This window comes from Odocoileus virginianus, chromosome 26 (genome assembly GCF_023699985.2).
Source record: "Odocoileus virginianus isolate 20LAN1187 ecotype Illinois chromosome 26, Ovbor_1.2, whole genome shotgun sequence".
Lineage (NCBI taxonomy): Eukaryota > Metazoa > Chordata > Mammalia > Artiodactyla > Cervidae > Odocoileus > Odocoileus virginianus.
Genome location: NC_069699.1, coordinates 8564503 through 8583512, shown reverse-complemented (window position 1 = coordinate 8583512; position 19010 = coordinate 8564503). Strand labels below are relative to the sequence as shown.

At 48.4% G+C, this 19010-nt stretch overlaps 2 protein-coding genes across 20 annotated transcripts in view; one reads left to right on the top strand and one right to left on the bottom strand.

Moving 5' to 3' along the window:
* The window catches only part of MLH1 (mutL homolog 1), an 82298-nt gene extending 79864 nt beyond the window's left edge, over positions 1 to 2434 (top strand). For both annotated transcript variants that reach the window (XM_070455389.1, XM_070455390.1), the window contains exons 16-19: positions 75 to 239; positions 479 to 571; positions 858 to 971; positions 2114 to 2434. In XM_070455389.1, coding sequence (XP_070311490.1) covers positions 75 to 239; positions 479 to 571; positions 858 to 971; positions 2114 to 2281 — 540 coding nt within the window. In that variant the 3' untranslated portion in view covers positions 2282 to 2434. The remainder of the gene's footprint in view (positions 1 to 74; positions 240 to 478; positions 572 to 857; positions 972 to 2113) is intronic.
* A 942-nt stretch (positions 2435 to 3376) lies between these two features.
* The window catches only part of LRRFIP2 (LRR binding FLII interacting protein 2), a 108468-nt gene continuing 92834 nt past the window's right edge, over positions 3377 to 19010 (bottom strand). For 7 of the 18 annotated variants that reach the window (XM_070455393.1, XM_070455391.1, XM_070455392.1 and 4 more), the window contains 8 exons: positions 18525 to 18617; positions 13676 to 13777; positions 13330 to 13462; positions 11740 to 11789; positions 7163 to 7286; positions 5682 to 5761; positions 4993 to 5097; positions 3377 to 4588 (listed from right to left, as the gene is read on the bottom strand). In XM_070455393.1, coding sequence (XP_070311494.1) covers positions 4478 to 4588; positions 4993 to 5097; positions 5682 to 5761; positions 7163 to 7286; positions 11740 to 11789; positions 13330 to 13462; positions 13676 to 13777; positions 18525 to 18617 — 798 coding nt within the window. In that variant the 3' untranslated portion in view covers positions 3377 to 4477. The remainder of the gene's footprint in view (positions 4589 to 4992; positions 5098 to 5681; positions 5762 to 7162; positions 7287 to 11739; positions 11790 to 13329; positions 13463 to 13675; positions 13778 to 18524; positions 18618 to 19010) is intronic. The other 11 variants (XM_070455397.1, XM_070455395.1, XM_070455398.1 and 8 more) reach the window with 2 other exon arrangements.

Sequence of the window (19010 nt, the reverse complement as noted above, 5' to 3'; positions counted from 1 at the left end):
TGGTCTTGTGGGAATTCAGCCAGTGTTTGGAAGCCCTGTTAATGCTCGCTCCTAATGTTCTTGCCCCTTCCTAGGAGCCAGCACCGCTCTTCGACCTGGCCATGCTCGCCTTAGACAGTCCCGAGAGTGGCTGGACAGAGGAGGACGGTCCCAAGGAAGGACTTGCCGAGTACATTGTCGAGTTTCTGAAAAAGAAGGCTGAGATGCTTGCAGACTACTTCTCTCTGGAGATTGATGAGGTGGGTGACGGCCGTTTTTGTCCCCCTTGATCTCTGGGACTTGGTTTGCTGTGTTCAGTTGGTGAGCAGACCTAAAGAGAACCCGCAGAGAAGGCTCTCTAAGCATTTGGCTCTGCTGCCCCCAGGCCCCAACCTGGTCGCCCAGAATAGCAAGTCTGAGGACAGGACCTAGAGCAAGCGCCAGGGAGATGGAATTGGTCTAAACTCTAACAGCATGGTTTCTTATCCCCCTTGTGCAGGAAGGGAACCTGGTTGGATTACCCCTTCTGATCGACAACTACGTGCCCCCGCTGGAGGGTCTGCCTATCTTCATCCTCAGACTGGCCACTGAGGCAAGTGATGGAGCTCGTCCTGCTGAGTCCTGTGGGGGGATGAGTGCTGGGGCAGGGGGGCGCAGGCTTGCAGCTCCACCGTCGTCTGTGATGAGGAGGAAAGGCTAACGAGGCTAAGGCCCCTCTCGTCCCCACCCACCCTAGCAGTCCTCAGCAATTCTAGCCTACAGCTCTCATGCCTAAAAACCACATGTCCTTTTTAAGTCGTCTGTTATCTCCATTTAGAAATGAAATGTGTTTAAAGCATGTATGTATGTTGACTTATTGAATTCTCTCTTTGGACCAGGTGAACTGGGATGAAGAAAAGGAATGTTTTGAAAGCCTCAGTAAGGAATGTGCGATGTTTTACTCCATCCGGAAGCAGTACGTGTCTGCAGACTCAACCCTTTCAGGCCAGCAGGTATGAGGGTGATACACACTGGCGCTCCAGAACTGGGATGGGCGCTCACACAAGCCCGCCCCTCTCTGAACTCCTACGATCCAAGGCACATCAGCTTTAACGCAGTGGTCAGCTCTTAAAAGTTTTATCTCCTGAAACACTACTGGGAGGTACCCTTAGAGTGATCTCACTGTCAGATGTACAGACACGCCCCTGTAGTGAGAAGCAGGTGGATTCCAGGGCTCGGGGTCCGTGTCTCCCACTGTGAGCCTGGAAGGGTGTAGCCGCAGCCTGGCCAGTCTCCCCGTCTCTTGCGGCTTGTGCCTCCCTCTGCCTCTGACATTGCTGCGCCAGATGGACCTGGCTGTAGTGGGTCAGGTTCCCAGCTCTTCTTAAGGGAGGGCCCTGGGTTCTTCATGTTTCCACGTCAGATGGCAGCGCTTTTCAATCCACAGCTATTTTGGAGGTTTTGTTTGGGTGAGGAGAGGTGACTGAAACACAGGCAGCCCTTAGACATTTTGCAAGTTCCGTTTCAGACCACTGCAGTAAAGCGAGTTCACAAATTTTGAGGTTTCCCAGTACATATAAAATGTTATGTTTACTTATGTCTGTCAAGTGCAATAAAGCATTGTGTCTTAAAGCCAATATATATACCCACATTTAAAAATGCTGTTGCAGAGATGCCACCAGTAGATTTGGTGCAGTGTTGCCAGAAACCTTCAATCTGTGTTTAAAAACAAAACCACAGCAGCCTGCAAAGTGCAGTAAAACAAGCTCTGCCTGTGGTGTCAGATGGACACGCAGTCACTTTACACCAGGACCGTCCGTGACCGCACGCGTCCTCTGAGGTGGCGTGCTGTGCTGCAGCTTCAGGGTGTGTTCAGAGGCTCCCAGAGCCTGCGTGACTTTGGAGTGTTCTTCCTGCCGCTGCCGTTCAGGCAGCACAGTCAGGAGGAGGCATTATTTTAGACGCTGCTACAGTGAGCACTGTCCCCGAATGGAAACAGCTTCCTTGGGGGGAAGCATCACAAGAGCCACAGCTGATTCTCTTCGCCCTCTCATTGCTGTGCCCAGGCCTGCGGTCGCACAGCCCCACTGTCAGCCCCCGCAGCTGTCCGGGCCCAGCGTACCCGGGGACGCGGACTCGACCTTGTCTCTTCCAGAGTGAAGTGCCCGGCTCCACTGCAAAGCCCTGGAAGTGGACTGTGGAGCACGTCATCTATAAAGCCTTCCGCTCCCACCTGCTGCCTCCAAAACACTTCACAGAAGATGGGAACATCCTGCAGCTTGCTAACCTGCCTGACCTGTACAAAGTCTTTGAGAGGTGCTGACTGTGGTCGCCTGGGGACTCTGGGGTGGTTTGTTCTTCCTTCTGTGTCCTGATGTCGGTAGGTGGAACTTTCACCTCACGTACACCTTCTCACTAGGAGAACTGCTTCATGTGTGGCAGACTGACTATAAATAAATAGCCAAATTTGTCCTGAGCATGGTTTATTTCATTACAAATGAAATTTACCTAGATCCATTTTCACCTAGTGTATACCTGATTGTGTTTGAAGACTGCCAAAAGCAGTTTGAAAGCCTCTTGGACATCTGATAAGTCTAAATGGCCTTGAAAATTTTATATAGATCATGCATTGATTTGATTCTTTATATTCTGATGCATTTCTAATATCAGGTGATAGACATTATGTTTTTTATGCTTTTAAAAGGCACCTGAACCTATAAGAGATTGATGGTACTGTCAGTTCAGCTTTCTACATGGTCAATCTATTAGTACCTTTAATAACTAATTAATTTAGTCTTAGTAAAAAAAAAAAGGTTGAACAGTCTTTATGCAATGCATAACAGGCACGAGTTTGTAAGGTAGCCTACTTTGTTAATGGCTATCAATTATACCAGCATATGATAAAGGCATTTCTAGGCATTCTTCTTTGAAGGGTGTTATAAAAATACAAACTTGAATTATCAGTGCCATTAAAAATAAGCTTAATATCAGCCTGCATTAAAGAAATGTGCAGTCAGCACCGGGAGGAAGAATGCCTATAGTTTGGAAGTAAGTCCAGCTCACAAGGCTCAGTGAAGAAAGTCCTGAGGAAAAGAACAGAAGAATCTATCTTGTGAGAAGTGGAGCCATTCCATTTGGAGAAGACAGGGACAAGGACAGACAGCCCTGGGAGCGAGACAGGCTGAGTGACCCCGGGCGGAGAGGAGGAGGGACCCCCGAGGCCTGCAGCTGGACATAGTGTGCCGGTGCCAGGTGTGGGGTTCCAGGATGGATCTGCATCCCAGAACACGCCTCCCCACCGCCCCCTCCTACGCACCACCTGAAAGAAAACTTACAGGGAATCACCTCAATTCAGGACATTGGTTTCCATATTTTTAAAACAGATAATTATTCTAAAGAAGAGAATAATTTTTAGAGATTTTATTCATATTTAAGTTAACTTTATTATCTAGTTTCATGTCTAATTTTATCTTATGTGGCCTTAATTCATTAGACTTCCCCCGTATTTTTTGTGTAAACACGTTGAAGATACAATAATCACTTCCATGAAACCACCTCGATTCTGAGAACAACAGAGAATCACAAATACTGCAACATGGCTACACACTCCACGGCAAAACCCTCGGAACTGGGTACCTTTAAGGATGAAACCAAAGTTCTTAAATTCTGTGTTTCAGATTATTCTTCCTTAAGGAGAGAGGAGGAGCGTGAGCTCCATGATTTGTTTTAAAGGCTCCTCTTAACAGAATGAATGTGTCGGTAGCCAATTGTAGTCAGCAGAAGGGTGTGTTTAACAGACTCTTCAGGCTGACCTCCACCTGCCTGGCCTGCCCTCCCTTCTCCATTGGGCTGGTCTGAGGTTTCATTCCACAAATAAGCAGCAGATGAAAATACTTTACAAGATACAGCACAGCTGATGTGAAGACTAAGGACCCTACTCTTACTTTAAGAGCAACAGGCCCTGGGCGCCCCTGCCCCATGCAATAAAACAAAGTTTTATATACACTCCCCATATCCTTTTCTAACATTTTCTTATATAAATTTAAATATCTTACAAAAAAGGCTTTTTCCTCCAAACATACAAATTTGAGTGAAACATATATTCCCCACCTGTGAACTTGTTTCTTCACTAAATAGAAACGCTACCTGATAGTAAGGGTAAGTGTCTCTTGGCCCCTGGAGATCACTGTAGTCTGAATTGCACCGTGGAGAAGGCACTTGTGTTTCTGAGGTCTCCAGGAAGTATCTCAGTGGGCGCTGAGCCGCTGTCCTCCAGAAACGGGCCCAGTCACTGAGGCGGCTGGGGAAAAATGGTGAGTAAACTTGATTCTAAAATTACGGAAATAAAAAGTAACGGCATGGACTAGTTCTTAGTCTAGAATCAGCTACACACAAATGTTCATTCATGAAGATTCAGACCTGTTTCATTCTCTCATAAATTATAAAATACAAAGTGGCTATCTGAATGACAAAGCCCGACAGTCCTGAAAGGGGTCCGCGCTGGTGGGCGGGCGGGGCCCTACTGCTGGGCCAGCAGGGCCGTTCTGTTGGCCTTCATCTTCTCCAGCCGCTTGGCCAGGTGGCTGTTGGTCATCTCCATCTCCTCGATCTTGTCCAGTGCTGTTCGGAGCTGCAAACGGGAAGAGAGAGGTCACTCCTCCTGGTCAGAGACAAAGCCCGGCATGGCTTTCCTCTGCACTCTCGGGGAAATGAATTACTGCCGGGGGTGGGGTGCGGTGGAGGGGGTGTCTTTTTTCAGTCAGCCAGAGGTGTGAACCAGTGGTGCTGAGAGAAAGGGCATACAGACATACAGAGACACAGACCTCATTTAAAACAAAAACTTTTCTATCTGAGCAAAACATAGAAGTAAATGGCAGTCCCTGTGCAGGTCAGAAAACCAACACAGAGTAAATGATTCCACTGCTGTGTCATTAAAGATTGGAGCCAGGATGAAAATCCTTACACAGCAAAGAATGTGTTTCCAAAGGAGTTTTTTTAGGAACGTATTTCTAGAAGCATAGTACAGTTAAGTACCTCTCTCTGTAGCTTCCTCTTTTCTGCTTTCAGTTCATCCTCGACTTTCTCCGCATTCTCAGCAGCGGTTTTGTATCTCAGCACCTGCCCCTCCAGGCGGTTGATCTGTAAATATGAGAACACAGTCCTCAGGGGCTGGCACTAGGAGCCACCATTTTTTTGCAGCCAAGATGGAAACATGACATCATGACAGATTCCAAGTAATCTAAGGCTAACAAGCCCCTTCAGCGTGAGTCAGAGGTCCTCTCAGAACCCAGCTGCTATTTATAAACCAAGAACTGTCATCCCTTGAGAAGATGAGCTGTGCAGTCACTACAGGGCCACTTTCCCATGTTCAGTTTTATGATGACTAGATTGTTGAAGAGCCACAGTAACATCACGGGAGGAGACTCCCAGAATGGAGAAGTCGTTAGGCTTTCTGAAATGCACAGGAAGGGAATATATTATAAAGGACCATTTTCTTGAATTGGCTCCAAGAAATGGAAGTATAGCTTGGGTCTTCCTTCATAGAGAAGGCTGAAGTTCACTGCTGGCTTCTCCACTGTAACATGGAGCTGTTCTAGAGATCCAACTGCAGACACAGCTGAGAGAAACCTAGGCACTCACGGGGTTAGCCACTGAGAGGCAGGAAGCAGATGTGTTGTCAGGGGGACTGAAATCACTTGCTGCCTTACACAGGAAGGACTTACGCTCTGCTCCAAGGTGATTATATCCTGTTCCGCTTTGGAAAGCTTGAACTTGTATTCACTAATTTGTCTGTTGGCATCTCCTAGGAGAGAAGAGAATAAACCACCTCTTGCAGGGATGCAGGTGTGAGGAGAGGCAGGGGGGCCCGCCTGCTGCCCAGGAAAGGGCTGTGCTGCCGTCACCCCAGTCCCGGCGTGGTCCTGCGGGCCGCTCCAGCGCGTGCTCCCACCGCACCCAGGAGAGTCTGGTGTGTGCGGGTGGAGCTTGGGGCAGGGCCCCTGTCCTGGCTCCCCTCTGCCCACCGCTGGCCTCCGAGTCTAGCAGCCGTTGAGGCCCTCAGTTTCCCCTTCCGCACGACCCTCTAACGTTAACTGCGCGGCAGGGCCCCTGTCCTGGCTCCCCCCTGCCCACCGCTGGCCTCCGAGTCTAGCAGCCGTTCAGGCCCTCAGTTTCCCCTTCCGCACGACCCTCTAACGTTAACGGTAGCTTCTCCTCCCTGTTCCTGTTTGGTTTTTGCGCTTAGGACATTTATGTTTTCCTCACGTTATACAGAACATAGGGAAACACAGGCCCCTGGTGCCTCAGCTTTTTGCGTCCACCTGTTTGCAGTAAGTGCTCTGCACATAATGTACGCTTAGTATTTGCTGAAGTAATTGCTTTTCAGTAGCATGCTGTGATAATGCATTAGGCATAGAGCTGGAAATCATCAGCTGTGTATCTGACCTAGAAGCAAACTATTTAAAACAAGAAGTTTAGAAATGCTGGGGAAGAAAAATCCCTTCCAGCCATCCAAATTTAACAAAAACGTTAATGGTAGTAAGTTGGTGCTAATGAAGCCTTTGTCCAAAAAGGCCTAAGTGGACTTACTCAGAATATGTAGATGAAAAGGTCATGGAGGAACCAGTTATTTTAAAATAAGTTATTAGAAACGCCTTATTCAAATTGGAAAAATAAAAGTCTGTGTGGATTATACATTCTCTATATACAGATGTCTCCCTACTGTGGAATACTGTGAATACAGTAGGTGTTTTACAATATTCAGTAATATGGGGTCAAAAACAGGCAGGAATTTAGGTAAACTGAATGGGCTTACTTTGTGGCCTGTTTTAAATTCCATCTAGTAAAGTCAAGACTATTTCTGGGAAAACTCTAAATAAAACCACTCTGCATGGTGTGAGTGAGTTCCGAATATATCCCTCCAATCATCTAGGATAAACTCCCCAGAAAAACTTGTCAGTAGGAAGGAGGCTTACAGATAACACAGGAATGTGAAAAAGGACAGTGTCGTGATGGCACTAGCTGCAAGATGTTCTAGAAATCATGAGGGGAGAGCACCACCCAGGACAGCAGCTGGAAGCAGGCTCTTCAGTCCGTGACTGACTGGGACCGCTTTTCTGGTCCACCTCAGGGCTGATCTTTGGGACCACAGGCCGGAGCAGCCCGCTCGCACCCCACCCCGGGGAGTGCGCCGGCCCAGCCTCACTCTGCATCTCGATGAGCTGCAGGTCTGAGCCGTTCTGTAGCTCCGCCAGGTCGCCGGCTGTGCCCCCGTCGCTCCTGGAGCCCTTCTGCCGCTCCTCCTCCAACTGCAGCTTCAGTTTCCTAATCTGAAGAGGAAGTAAAGGCTCATCAGTGAGGTCCAGCCTCTCAAATGAAACAGATGCTTGGCCCCATGGCCGCATCTTAGAATAAGGCCACAGATCATTCACTCAGAGACCCTCTTCACTGTGCTCAGGTGCTGGAGGTCAGCTGTGAGCAAATGATCAAAAGGAGTGAGCCCCAGGACCGGGGGTCCTAATGAAAATAGCCAAAAATAGCCGTATTTCATTATTTGTGTTCATCTGTAGAAAAGCACATCTTTGGGTATTTTTAAATTTTTGTTTAAAATGGAAAATCCCACCATCAGTTGGATGTTTCTTGTTCTAATTTGAGAGTTAGGTTAAGTATTCTTATTTAGAAAGCTGTATACAGAAATAATTGGAAATATATTTTTGAGTTTGGCTATAAAATTTACCTTATTTTACCCAAAAATAAAGGCCACTTATAGCAGCTTACTCATTAATAGCCCCAAACAAGAAACTGTTGAAATGTCCATCAACGGAAGGATGAAGCAAATAGTAGTTCATGTATATACAATGGATTACTGCTTGGCGAAAGAAGCGAATATACTGGTAACACATGCAGCAAAATGGTGAGTTTCAAGCTAAGTATATGCAGTGCAAGAAACTCCAGAAAATACAAACTGAAGAGGCAAAAAGGTACACTGGTGGTTTCTGGAGAAGGGGAGGAGGTGGGAGAGGAAGGAGGGTTTACAGAGGGACACAGGGACTTGGGTTATGCATGTTTTTACCATGTGGATTGGGGTGATGGTTTCATAGGTTGCTCTCCCCCCAAAGTTCGTATATTACAGTCCTAAGCTCACTGCCTCATAATGTGATCTTATTTTGGAAACAGTCACTGCAGAGGCTCTTAGTTGAGGTGAAATGACACTGGAATAAGGTGGGCCCTGAGTCTAGTATGCCTGGGGTCCTTAATCAGAAGAGCACCACATGGAGAGGGAAGCCATGTGATGGCAGAGAGAACACTGTCACCAAGCCAAGGGACCCAGCGGCCCGCCGTCTAGAAGAGAGGCCCCCCCACAGGCCTCAGGAGGAAGCCGCGCTGCGGACACAGGACCCTGGGTTCCTCGCCTCCACAGTGGAGACTGCCTCTGTCCTGCGCCGCCCATCCTGTGGTCTTGGTCGTGGTGCCCTTGGAAACTGTTCTGTGATGTGCATCTGCACATTGTAAGTCTGTGCCCAGCTGGCACCAGTGGTAAAGAACCTGCCTGCCAGGTGACATAAGAGATGCGGGTTCAGGCCCGGGGTCAGGAAGATCCCCTGGAGGAAGACACAGCAACCCACTCCAGTGCTCCTGCCTGGAGCATCCCATGGACAGAGGAGCCCCAAGGGCCACAGTCCGTAGGGTCACACAGAGTCGGGCACGACTAAGCACATACAACAGCTGATTTTATACCAATTATAAGCTATCTAAATTTTTTAATAAAATAGAAGATAAACTTGAGAGACTTTGGACTGGGAAAGAAGAAAGTCCAGTTGGAGACAGCAGTTGCATGAATGGAAAATAAGATTAGATGGACAGAAATGAGCTGCATGGGGAGGCCCCTAGCCCACCCCGTTTCCACACTGCACACAGCTGGGCCTGGAGCCTCCCTCAGGCAGAAGATGGGAGGCACGCTCTTTAGAATTCTGATGAGCCCAAAATACAAGTCCAGCACACCCACATCGAAGGTTCCCAGCCACATCAAGCTGGGCCCCACCAACAAGCCGCCCACCAGCTTTTTAGTATTCCACTTTTAAACTGAAAACTAAATAAATCTACATAAAAGAACATCTGGAATGAAACTACACAGAAAAAATTAAAGGGGAGCAAATCAACCAGCATATCAATATCGTCCGATATAATGACTTCAGAAACACAACTCAGTAAAAATAAGAAGGTACAGTTGAGAAGATCTTTTAGAAAGCAGAACAAATGAGATGAAAGGGATAGAAAACCAGGAGGGAGAGAGTATCTGGCCTGAGGTCTATTCCCCTTCCGCCTAAGTCAGAAATCAATCAAGTTCCCCAAATGCCTACAGCACTTCCCACCAGAGATGCAGGAGGCAGCACAAGCAGAGCCCCCGTCCGCGCCCACACGGGGCCACCTCTGGGGTCAAGCCCAGGCCTCTCCACGCCTCCCGTGCACTTCCTCCTCGGGGGTCAAGGTGAGGCTGCATGCTCAGAGCGCTGACCGTCCTTAGCTCCATCCCCAGGGGGCAGAGGGACGGCTCGGCACTGGGCCAAGTCTGCCTGCCCGCCCCCCGCCATGGAGAAGGGTGAGCTGGGCACCAGGACTGAACCTGTCCTTCCTGACAGCTCTGCCCTTTCAGCCACGACATCATTACCTGCCTCGGGTCACCTTCCCTGTCGTTCCTGCTCATGTCCATCTCAGAAAGGCTCACCTCCCTGGCCTGTGCTCTTCCTCAAAGGACCCTGGACGAGCCCAACTGTCTTCACGTCCTAACCTTCCCCAGAGCCCCACACTTGCGCTGCCCCCTCTGGTTACCTTGTGTCATCAGCAGCCCCTCCATCCCCTCTGCACGGGCCCATCACCCCAGCCTGCTCCCCCACCCGAGGGGCTGCTTCCCCTGCAGGCAGGCAGCCCCTCACCCCTGCTGAGCCTGAGGATGGGTCAGGGTCCCCTGCTCTCCTTGCACACTCGCCTCCCTCTGGCCCCCTGAACTCCTAATGCAGCTCCCAGTCACATCTCCTCTTTATAAATGCTCATAACTACCATCACCCTGCACTCTTGTCACCATTATAGCTCCTAACTCTCATATCCGCAAGGTTATTCCTGCCTGAGTTGTTGGCAAATTCAAAATCCATCTGAGCAGAGGATCTCTTACAATGAATCCCTCAGCTTCTGGAACAAGGATCTTGCCATCTACTCCATCCCCCCCCTCAGCCACTCGCTCCCACTGTCATGTACTAGATCTCCTCACTAGATGCCAGCCAGCCCTGCCCAATGCAGTCCCGTGCATCTTCTAACCACTACTCTTGATCTTTCCAGTTTATTCTCTCTGCACCCAACTCCAAAAGTCCTTCCACCCCACTGGCCCTATGATCCACTGTCTGTACCTTCTCTCCAGTGTGCCTTGATGTCTTCCTAGGTTTCCCATAAACCTCCTTAGCCAGCTTAATCTCCAGGTCCATCATCCCTCTGGCATATGCCTGCACCCCACCTGCCTGAGTCTCCTCACCTGGTAAAATCTAACACTGCTCACTCCATGCCTACACCTGTACTGCTAAACGTGCCTGGAGAAACAATATTCACACAAAACGCCAAACCACATCACTGAACTTTCATAATATTAGGGAGAAAGGAGAGTATGGGCCAAGCTTCCAGAGGGGAAAAATAGGTCACAGATAAAAAATAAAAAATCAGAATGTCCTTGAAATTCTCAATAGCCAAAGGAGGCCAGAAGACAATGAAGCAATTTCTTTGAAAAAGAAGATGAATGCAAGTGATTACAACAAAGAAGTCCATAACCACATCAAACTGTTAATCAAATAAAGGGGTAAGATGACATTTTCACTCCTGTGAAGTTAAGAAAAATTTACTGCCCCCAAACTGTTCTCTGGAAGCTACTGGGGGATGTACCTGAGCAAGAGAACGGAGGTGGAGGGAAGGAGGCCTAAGATGCTGCAGAATGGGGTCCAGCCTGGAGCTTACAGGCGAAAGAAACCAGATGATGGGCAGGGTGGTAAGGTCTCTGTCCCCAGGGAGTGAGCCAGCATGTCCAGAAGGGCTGAGCCAGACGCTCCAGGAACCAGAAAGTGGAACTGAGGGAATGCCGGATGGGCCGAAACTACTGCTGGAGAGCCTGCCCCTAGATGCTAAACCAGCAGATAGGAAACCAAGCGCGTGACGAGGCAAACCCCAGTCCTGACTTGGGAGCCGAGATGCGAAAGAGATGAAAAGACCCCAGAACATGCTCCATGGTCCCGCTGTGCGCAGTGCTTACACACCTCCGATGACACAGCCCAACTGGAGTCACACTGTCCCTTTGTGGGGAGGGAGCGGGCACGGGAACGACAGATGTTGGGCACAGAGACGGGGTGAATCAAGTGAAGCCCCCACACTCCATAGAGGGGTGTCACCAGGACCGCCTTAAACAGAATGGCCAAGAAGCAACCTAAGCACGTCACACAGAGGCATAGTGGTCAGCGCACACCACAGTCAGCTACAGGGACCGAACACGAGAGCCAGGGCAGGAACGTTCGTCCTAACAGGGCTTGCAGAGCCGGCTGCCTGAACTGTGGCCTATACCTGTTTTTTTAAAGACTAGGAGACAACAAAGAGGTAAATGTGACTTTTTATCCTTCAACTCTTACTGGAGTAGTGATATCTGAAATAAGCACATGTCTTTCTAGTGCATATTTTAATTTGCTCACATTTTACCACATGATTTAGTCAGTTACAATTAAGATTACCCTCCCATGAGAAGAATGCCTTTACCTGTGATAGTAGCTCTTCCTTTTCCCCAGCGAGTTTTCGTAGCCTTACGTCTAAAACAAATGAAAAGTTTGTAATGATGTACTATATAAACAATTTAAAATAATTCTTCAAATTCACAAATAGCAAACATCTGATAAACAATTTACCGCTTTGAGTATCAAAACACATAAAGGCTTTAATGATGAAAGGGAAAGTACTGGATGATGCAAGACCTGTTTCCATACAGTTGATGTTTATCAGGCACTGAATACAACATTTGCTCCCCAAAGCAGTGATTTTCCATGTGAAGACAAATGCAAGTACAAAGATCATTTCCTCGTTTCAAAAATTTGAAAGTTTTACCAGGAGACAATCCCCTGAAAGCCAAGGGTACCCCCACAGGCTTTTAAGTCCTTAGAACGAGAAAACAAACTCTGGGAGAGAGGACAGGGCTGAGAAGGAGCCTGACGGGATGCTGGAGCAAAGAACGCACAGGAACGCGATGCCAGGAGCAGGCAAGGCCCACAGGCCTGTGTGTGGGGCAGGGGTGCGGGCGGGCTCTAAGACGTGGGCTGTCAAGGCTCATCAGAGGCTCTGCAGCAGGACCACGTGGGCCGCCCCTGGCCTGAGGGGATGGATGCTCCCTCCCAACATGCAGGAGAACAGGCCCCTGGACCAACGGGATGCCGACAGACAACGAGCTCCCCACAGCCAACCACGGTCACCGCCAAAGACTCCAGCCCCCCCCATGAGGCAGAGGAAACCCTGCAGCTGCCCGTGGCTGGACACGTCCATGCTCCGCGGCATCCTCCGCTGCATCAGAGGGCCGACAGTTAAACTTCCAGAGCCCCCTCACTGAGAGCGGGCCCGCCTCTATCATATACACATTCTTCTAGGAAACTGACACATACAGGAAAATAAAAAAGGAAGAAAGATTACTTTTAATATAAAAGTGGCTGACGACACAGCATCCACCTGTGCCATCCTCTAGGACTGGATTCTGAGTGGACGCAGCAGATGGGCATCTTCCTGAGGGTAGTGTCGTCGGGCTCTCAAAGCGTCCAGTGTAAGTGGCTTAGCCCTGAACACATAACTGACGGGGGGATTTTTGCAGAAACTAACTCCAGTGGCTGGCAATTTGTTATGTAAGTGAATATTGAAACACTAACTTTTGGTCGTCTGTTTGTTGCCTTAAGAAGTGCAGTGGCAAGGAGTTACAGAATCCTGAGTGGCAAAACAGAAAACCAGATGCTCCCGTAAGAAGAAACTTAGAACACGCTCAGGAAGCCACCGACCAGCCCTCTGGCTCCCCAGGACAGATGTGCTGGATTCTCTCTTGGCAGAAAGTAGTGTTTAAGTGACAAAGCCACATACACACACCCACGCACGTCCGAGCAGGGGCCTTACCCCCCGACCCTGCCTGGCAAGGGCCCAAGCGCTGCTTCCCCGAGGCCAAGGACGTCCGAGGACAGCGTGCCCAGGTGTCTTCCTCTCAGCAATGTCGGGAAGGCTCAGAGCGCCCTGGCTCTTGTTTGCCAAGAGAGGACGTGCCCAGGCTGGACGTCCAGGCGGACAACATGAACCCCAGTCAACACAGCGGCGGCGTCTTACCGAGCGGCCCTTCCCCCGCGGACTCCAAGACCTGGGCGGCCTCCTGAGACACCACGGTGATGGCCCCGATCGCGGGCTCCTGGTGGACGTCGCCGTTGGGCGTGCCGTCGGGGATGATGACGAGGCCATGTTTCTGCGGGGAGGAGGAGACTCGGCGTCACAGAAGAGCCCTCAGGGAAGCAGCAGGCGGCAGCACGGAGGCCCTGTGACAGCGCACGCCTGCCGCGGGGGCCCCTGGCCAGCGCCAGCTCTGCGGACGCACTCACACCCCGGCCCCGGGACAGCTTCAGGGGCGGAGAGGGCAGGGCGGCAGGAGGAGCAGCAAGGCGGCCAGGAGCTCACGTACCTCTCCCGCCTCCGCCGCTGCCTTCAGGGTGGCCAGCTCCTCCCGGAGCGCGGCCCGCTCGCTCCTGAGGCAGCTCACGTGTTCTCTCAGTTTCTCAAGGGCCTGGTTTAGATGGGGCAGCGGGAGAAAGAAGGGCAGAGAGAGAGAGCAAGTGAAAGGGAGCAGAGCAGGGCCGGGTTCAACTTCAAAAAAGATAAAGCGTCAGAGACAAGGAGGCGTTAAAAGCTTTGGACACAAGCACTTAAATGTGGAGGGAACACAGAGTCCTATGCATCTAGCTTCAGAAGAAAGTTTTGTAGAAAGTGGTTAATCGTGTGTAAATCTGGCAAAGCAGGCTTAGTGCATCAGGCAAGAAAACAAACCCTTTTTAGTCAATGAAAATAAACAGAGAAGGAAGGTGAAGAATAAATAATACTAAAATAAAGGTTTCCTGACAAACCTCCTAAGTATGCTTTTATCTGGTAGTCCCAAAACCCACATTTCATGTTAAACTGAACTAGTATATTCAAGAATATACTTGATTTTTTAAAAAATAAAAAATGGGTTCTGGAATAACCAGTATATATACAGTGTATTTTAATTAAATACTGGCTGCAGTAACTGTCCTCTACATCATATGGTAAAATATTCCTCATATACCACTCAATGAAAAATAGCTAACCTCCCACCCCAAATTCTCAAGGATCTGTTTTTGTTAATTAAATGCAACTAATGGTTATTTGCTTTTCTGATATACATTCAAAATGTGAAAAACTGATGAAATAAACCCAGTCCACTTATGGCAGGTAGCAGAATATGGGTTTGCAAACAGGCGGTTGAGTCCCGGCACCTACTAATTGACCTGTGCCTCAGTTTCCTCACCAGAAAAAAGGATGATACCAGCACCACTCACTGGCCCAGGCTGAAAGGAGTACTCAGCACCAGCACCCTCCAGTGCGGAAGATGCAGGAAGGTTCATGAAAAGCCGGCCTGGGTTCCATGTGTATTTTCCCTGTTGTTGCCTAAAGCTCACAGCTGTCAGAGCTGAGGACAGCGGACAGAAGCAGGAACACGTTTCGTCCATGCTGACATACTGTTACTTTATGTCATAAAATAGCCCAGACTTCAAAACCCACCCAGGTTAAGCAGTGTATGCAGACATCTAGCAGCTGGGCTATTTGAAAAAGCCTTTCTCTGCACATTTGTTCCTATGTTTAATGTTTTCTACCAGCGTTCCCATTCATGCAAGAAGTTGAACTACAACAGGAATTCTCTTCTTGGTTTACAGAGTCTAGAAGTGGGCCAACTGCTTAGTTACTCATTGCTGAAAAGCTGGACAACTTTCTAAATCATTATAATCCTATTTCCCAACCAGTAAGTAAATAAGGGATGATGGCAACTGCCATTTGTGTAGCTCCAGGTCTTAAAATTGATCTCTCTCATGTATTTTTATATTTAATTTTTCCCTTACATACCCTGTACTTTTCTTATCCCCATTTCACAGATTAGAAAATTGAGGCTCTGACAAGCTATGTTTTCTACCTGAAGTCACAGTAAGTGGCAAAGCCAGAAAATGAACCCAGTTTTTTGGTTCAAAGCCCTCGCATACTCTGCATGTGTCGTCACCCCACGAAGGCCACATTATCTTCCCTTACTGTCACCCCGGATGCCACTGGAAAAGCAGTTCACAGGACAAGTCCTATTCCTTCTTTGCCCAAACTGCAATGTGAACATCCAGCTTCCTCCTTCAACAATTTACATTCATACTGTGTGTCGAGAGCCTGCCTGTAAGTTAATACGTGCATTCCCAACACCACAAGGCATTCAGTGGAACACTTCAAGCCAGTATTAACACTGTTACATTACGAGCAAGTGTAACATTAGGACAGCAAAGCCCGACAACACTGTCCCATCCGTGGCAGCCTGTCCTCTCTGGGCTGGCTATTTTGGGTTATAGGTGTCCACGTGCATTGTCGTGCCGTGCATCGCCACAGACAACGGGGACGGCGGCCACTGTCACAACATGCTCGATTAATAACACTGGAGAAAACCCCTTAGGAACAGACCAATTTGAAACTCGAGTTCTAGCAAATGCTAGCTAGTACATGCCATTTGTTCCTCTTCCCAATCTTATAGCAGACTGTATCTTTACTTTTGGACTTTCAAATTTCACCTTCCCATAATTATGGGTGGGAAAACAAAATATATCCTGCAAATCCTCCCATCTTACCACAGAGTTTGAAGACTACTGAAATACCTTATAACTGGACCAAATGTATTCACACTGGATCTGAAATCCTCTGTATTACCTGACCATATAATCACTACTCTTGGGCTTGTCTTCCGTAAGTATTCCTACAGCAGATTTTTTTAGGGTAAAAAGTACATGCTTGTGGAGCTTTAAATAATTTTTTACCCCTGACCTAACCTCAAATTCTAGTGTCAAGAAGCCCGAAAGGCTGAACTTTTGGACAACAGGTTATAATTACATACAGGCACAAATATCTTTAGTGAGAATGGGAGTGAGCCTTGGTGCTAGGCTGTAGGGACATACAAGCCCTTCACACACACCCATTCTACACATGACCCCTGGGTGCTCAGAGCTACTCTGGTGCTAGATGAACAACCACTGGGGTCAATGAAATAATTAAAACTGAACTTGAATATGAGAATAAGGGCTGTGTTCCTTCATGGAGCTACTAAATTTAAGTCTTGATAGTGAAGCTAGAGACCTGATACATCAGGAAGTCACAGATCATATTTAAAATGCATCTTTTAAAAGGCCAGGGAGGACCACCTCACACACATGATGATGGCTACTACGAAAAAAAAAGAGTGCTGGCAATGATGGAGAGAAACTGGAACCCCTGTGCAGTGCTGGTGGAAAGGTAAAATGGTGCAGCTCCTATGGAACACAACATGGTTGGTCCTCAAAAGTAAACTACGTATAACGTAGCAGTTCCCCTCCTGGGCATGTACCCGAAAGAAACCACCAGAAGAGACTTGCAAACTCACGATCACAGCAGCAAAAAGACGGGAGCAACCAAGTGTCTGCCAGCGGATGACGGAGCCCACAAAGTGGGGTGCACACACACTGCAGTATCATTCAGCCTCAAAGGGAGGACTTCTGACACATGCTACGACATGTCTGAACCCTGAGGACATACGCTGAACTGAACTAAGCCAGTCGCAAAAAGACAAACACTGTATGACTCCATGTATGAGGTACCCAGAGTAGTCAAATTCACAGAAACAGAAGCAGAACGGGGGCTCCCAGGGCACAGACGAGGGGACCTGGGGAGTAGTTGTTTAATAAAGTTCGGTTTCAGTTCTGCAAGATGCAGAGAGGTTCTGTGGAACCTCCAATGTGACTGGACTTAATACTACCAAACTCTTCACTTAGAAATGATTTAAATGGTCAATTTTATGTTGTTTTTTGTATGTTGCCACAACAACAACAAAACAATTTTTTAAAGCAAAAGAGGGACAAACTTTTAATGCATGAAGCACCATGGATGAATCTTAAGGGGAATTATTCTCGGTGAAAAAAAACGTAATTCCAAAGGGTTATATACTGTACGATCCCATTTATAAAACATTCTTAAGATGACAAATTACAGAAATGGAGAAAAGCAGTTGCCAGCACCTGGGACAGTGATGCTGAGGCAGTAGACATGACTACAAGAGAGCAATAGGAGGGACCTCTTACAGTAACGAAAATGTGCTCCATCTAGAGTGGATCAAGATCAATACCTGATTGTACTATAGTTTTACAAGATGTTACATTTTGGGAAAACTGGATAAAGGGCACACAAGGTCTCTGCATTAGTTCTTAAAACTGCATGCGAGTCTACGATGATTTCAAACATTTTTTAAAAGTTTGGGCTTCCCAGGTGGTGCTCGTGGTAACAAACCCGCCTGCCCGTGCAGGAGACAGAAGAGATACGGGTTCAGTCCCTGGGCTGGGAAAGATCCCCTGGAGGAGGGCACGGCAACCCACTCCAGTATTCTTGCCTGGGGATCCCATGGCCAGAGGAGCCTTGGGGCTCCAGTCCAGGGGGTCGCACAGAGTCGGACACGCCTCAGGGACTGAGCGCCACCACCAGCAGCTAATTTCAAGCAGAACAAGACTTCCTTAGGTCCTCAGGCCAGAGGTCTCCTCTCTTTTCCTTCATCTCTCCTGACAAGGTGAGTCTCTGGAACAGAGGTCCTATGCCATGAGGCGGTTGCCAGTCAAAAGGCTACCTGGGATGAGCTGGCAGGAATGTTTTCAGTCTCTGGAGTTCTTGGGATCTACCTGAAGGGCTTAGCAAAAAGGCAGAGAACTTCTTCCTTATCTGGGCCCCTGCTCTGGGGAGTTATGAGGATATAATTAGAGGAGACGTCACAGTTTGGCAGCGCCAGCAAAATCTTACATTCCTATCCACTTCCGTAATTAAAATGATTCTGATCTCTTCCTATTTTATTCACCAAAGATTTATGGGATGTTAATAACTTCTCCCCCACCCCCTATCCTCTGCTGCTTCTCCAGATTCTTGCAATGTAAGAGTATCAAATTACCCACAGAATTTGAATTAAATGCCTGTGGCTGTTTCTGCACAAAAATCCTGGGAAAATAAAGAACAACTTCCTTAGAAAGCTCTTGCTTGTACGTTTTACAAGCCCAGAGTGAGCTGGAGAGGAGAGCTCTTTCCAGGCACAGGATCAGGTTTTCCCGGGGAACCTTCTGTCTTCTGCTAATTTATATCTCACTCTGTATAAATGCTCAAAGATAATCAAAGGACAGAACTTTAGGAATCTCTAAATTACATTTACATTGGTCTAGTCCTTGTCTGTGAGCTTCGGGCCAAAGCCCAGTTTCACTTCATACCCTAATGCTCTTATCTTTCCAAAGCAGCGTCTCCTGGAGTTCGAACACCTCTTTTGTCATGGTGTCTATTTTCTGCTGCATATGCTGCTTCTCCTGCAGAGGAAGAGGGGAAGAGCAAAAATGAAAGAGCAGGAAGAAAAAGAGGACGGGGTGAGGGGGAGGAAAGCAGAAGAGAAATAAAGCTGATAAAGAAACTTAACTAAAGGAGAAAGGCTGTGATGAACAGGAAAAGCAAGAGCTGCTTGTCGGAAGGAAGGATGACACGCAGTGTCTAGGCGCCGTGACTGCCACTGGCCTGGTGCTGGGCCAGCCAGCGAGGGGCCGCGGATGGCGGTCCCAGACACAGCCAGCCAGTGGGCTCCTGCACACGCCCAGCTAGCTCCGCGCGTGTGCTCTTCCACTCATGACTGCCCTTCCTCAAACACGGGACACTTCCACTGCTAGAGGGCAGGTCAGACCTGCTTATGAGCACGTGACCCTTATCAC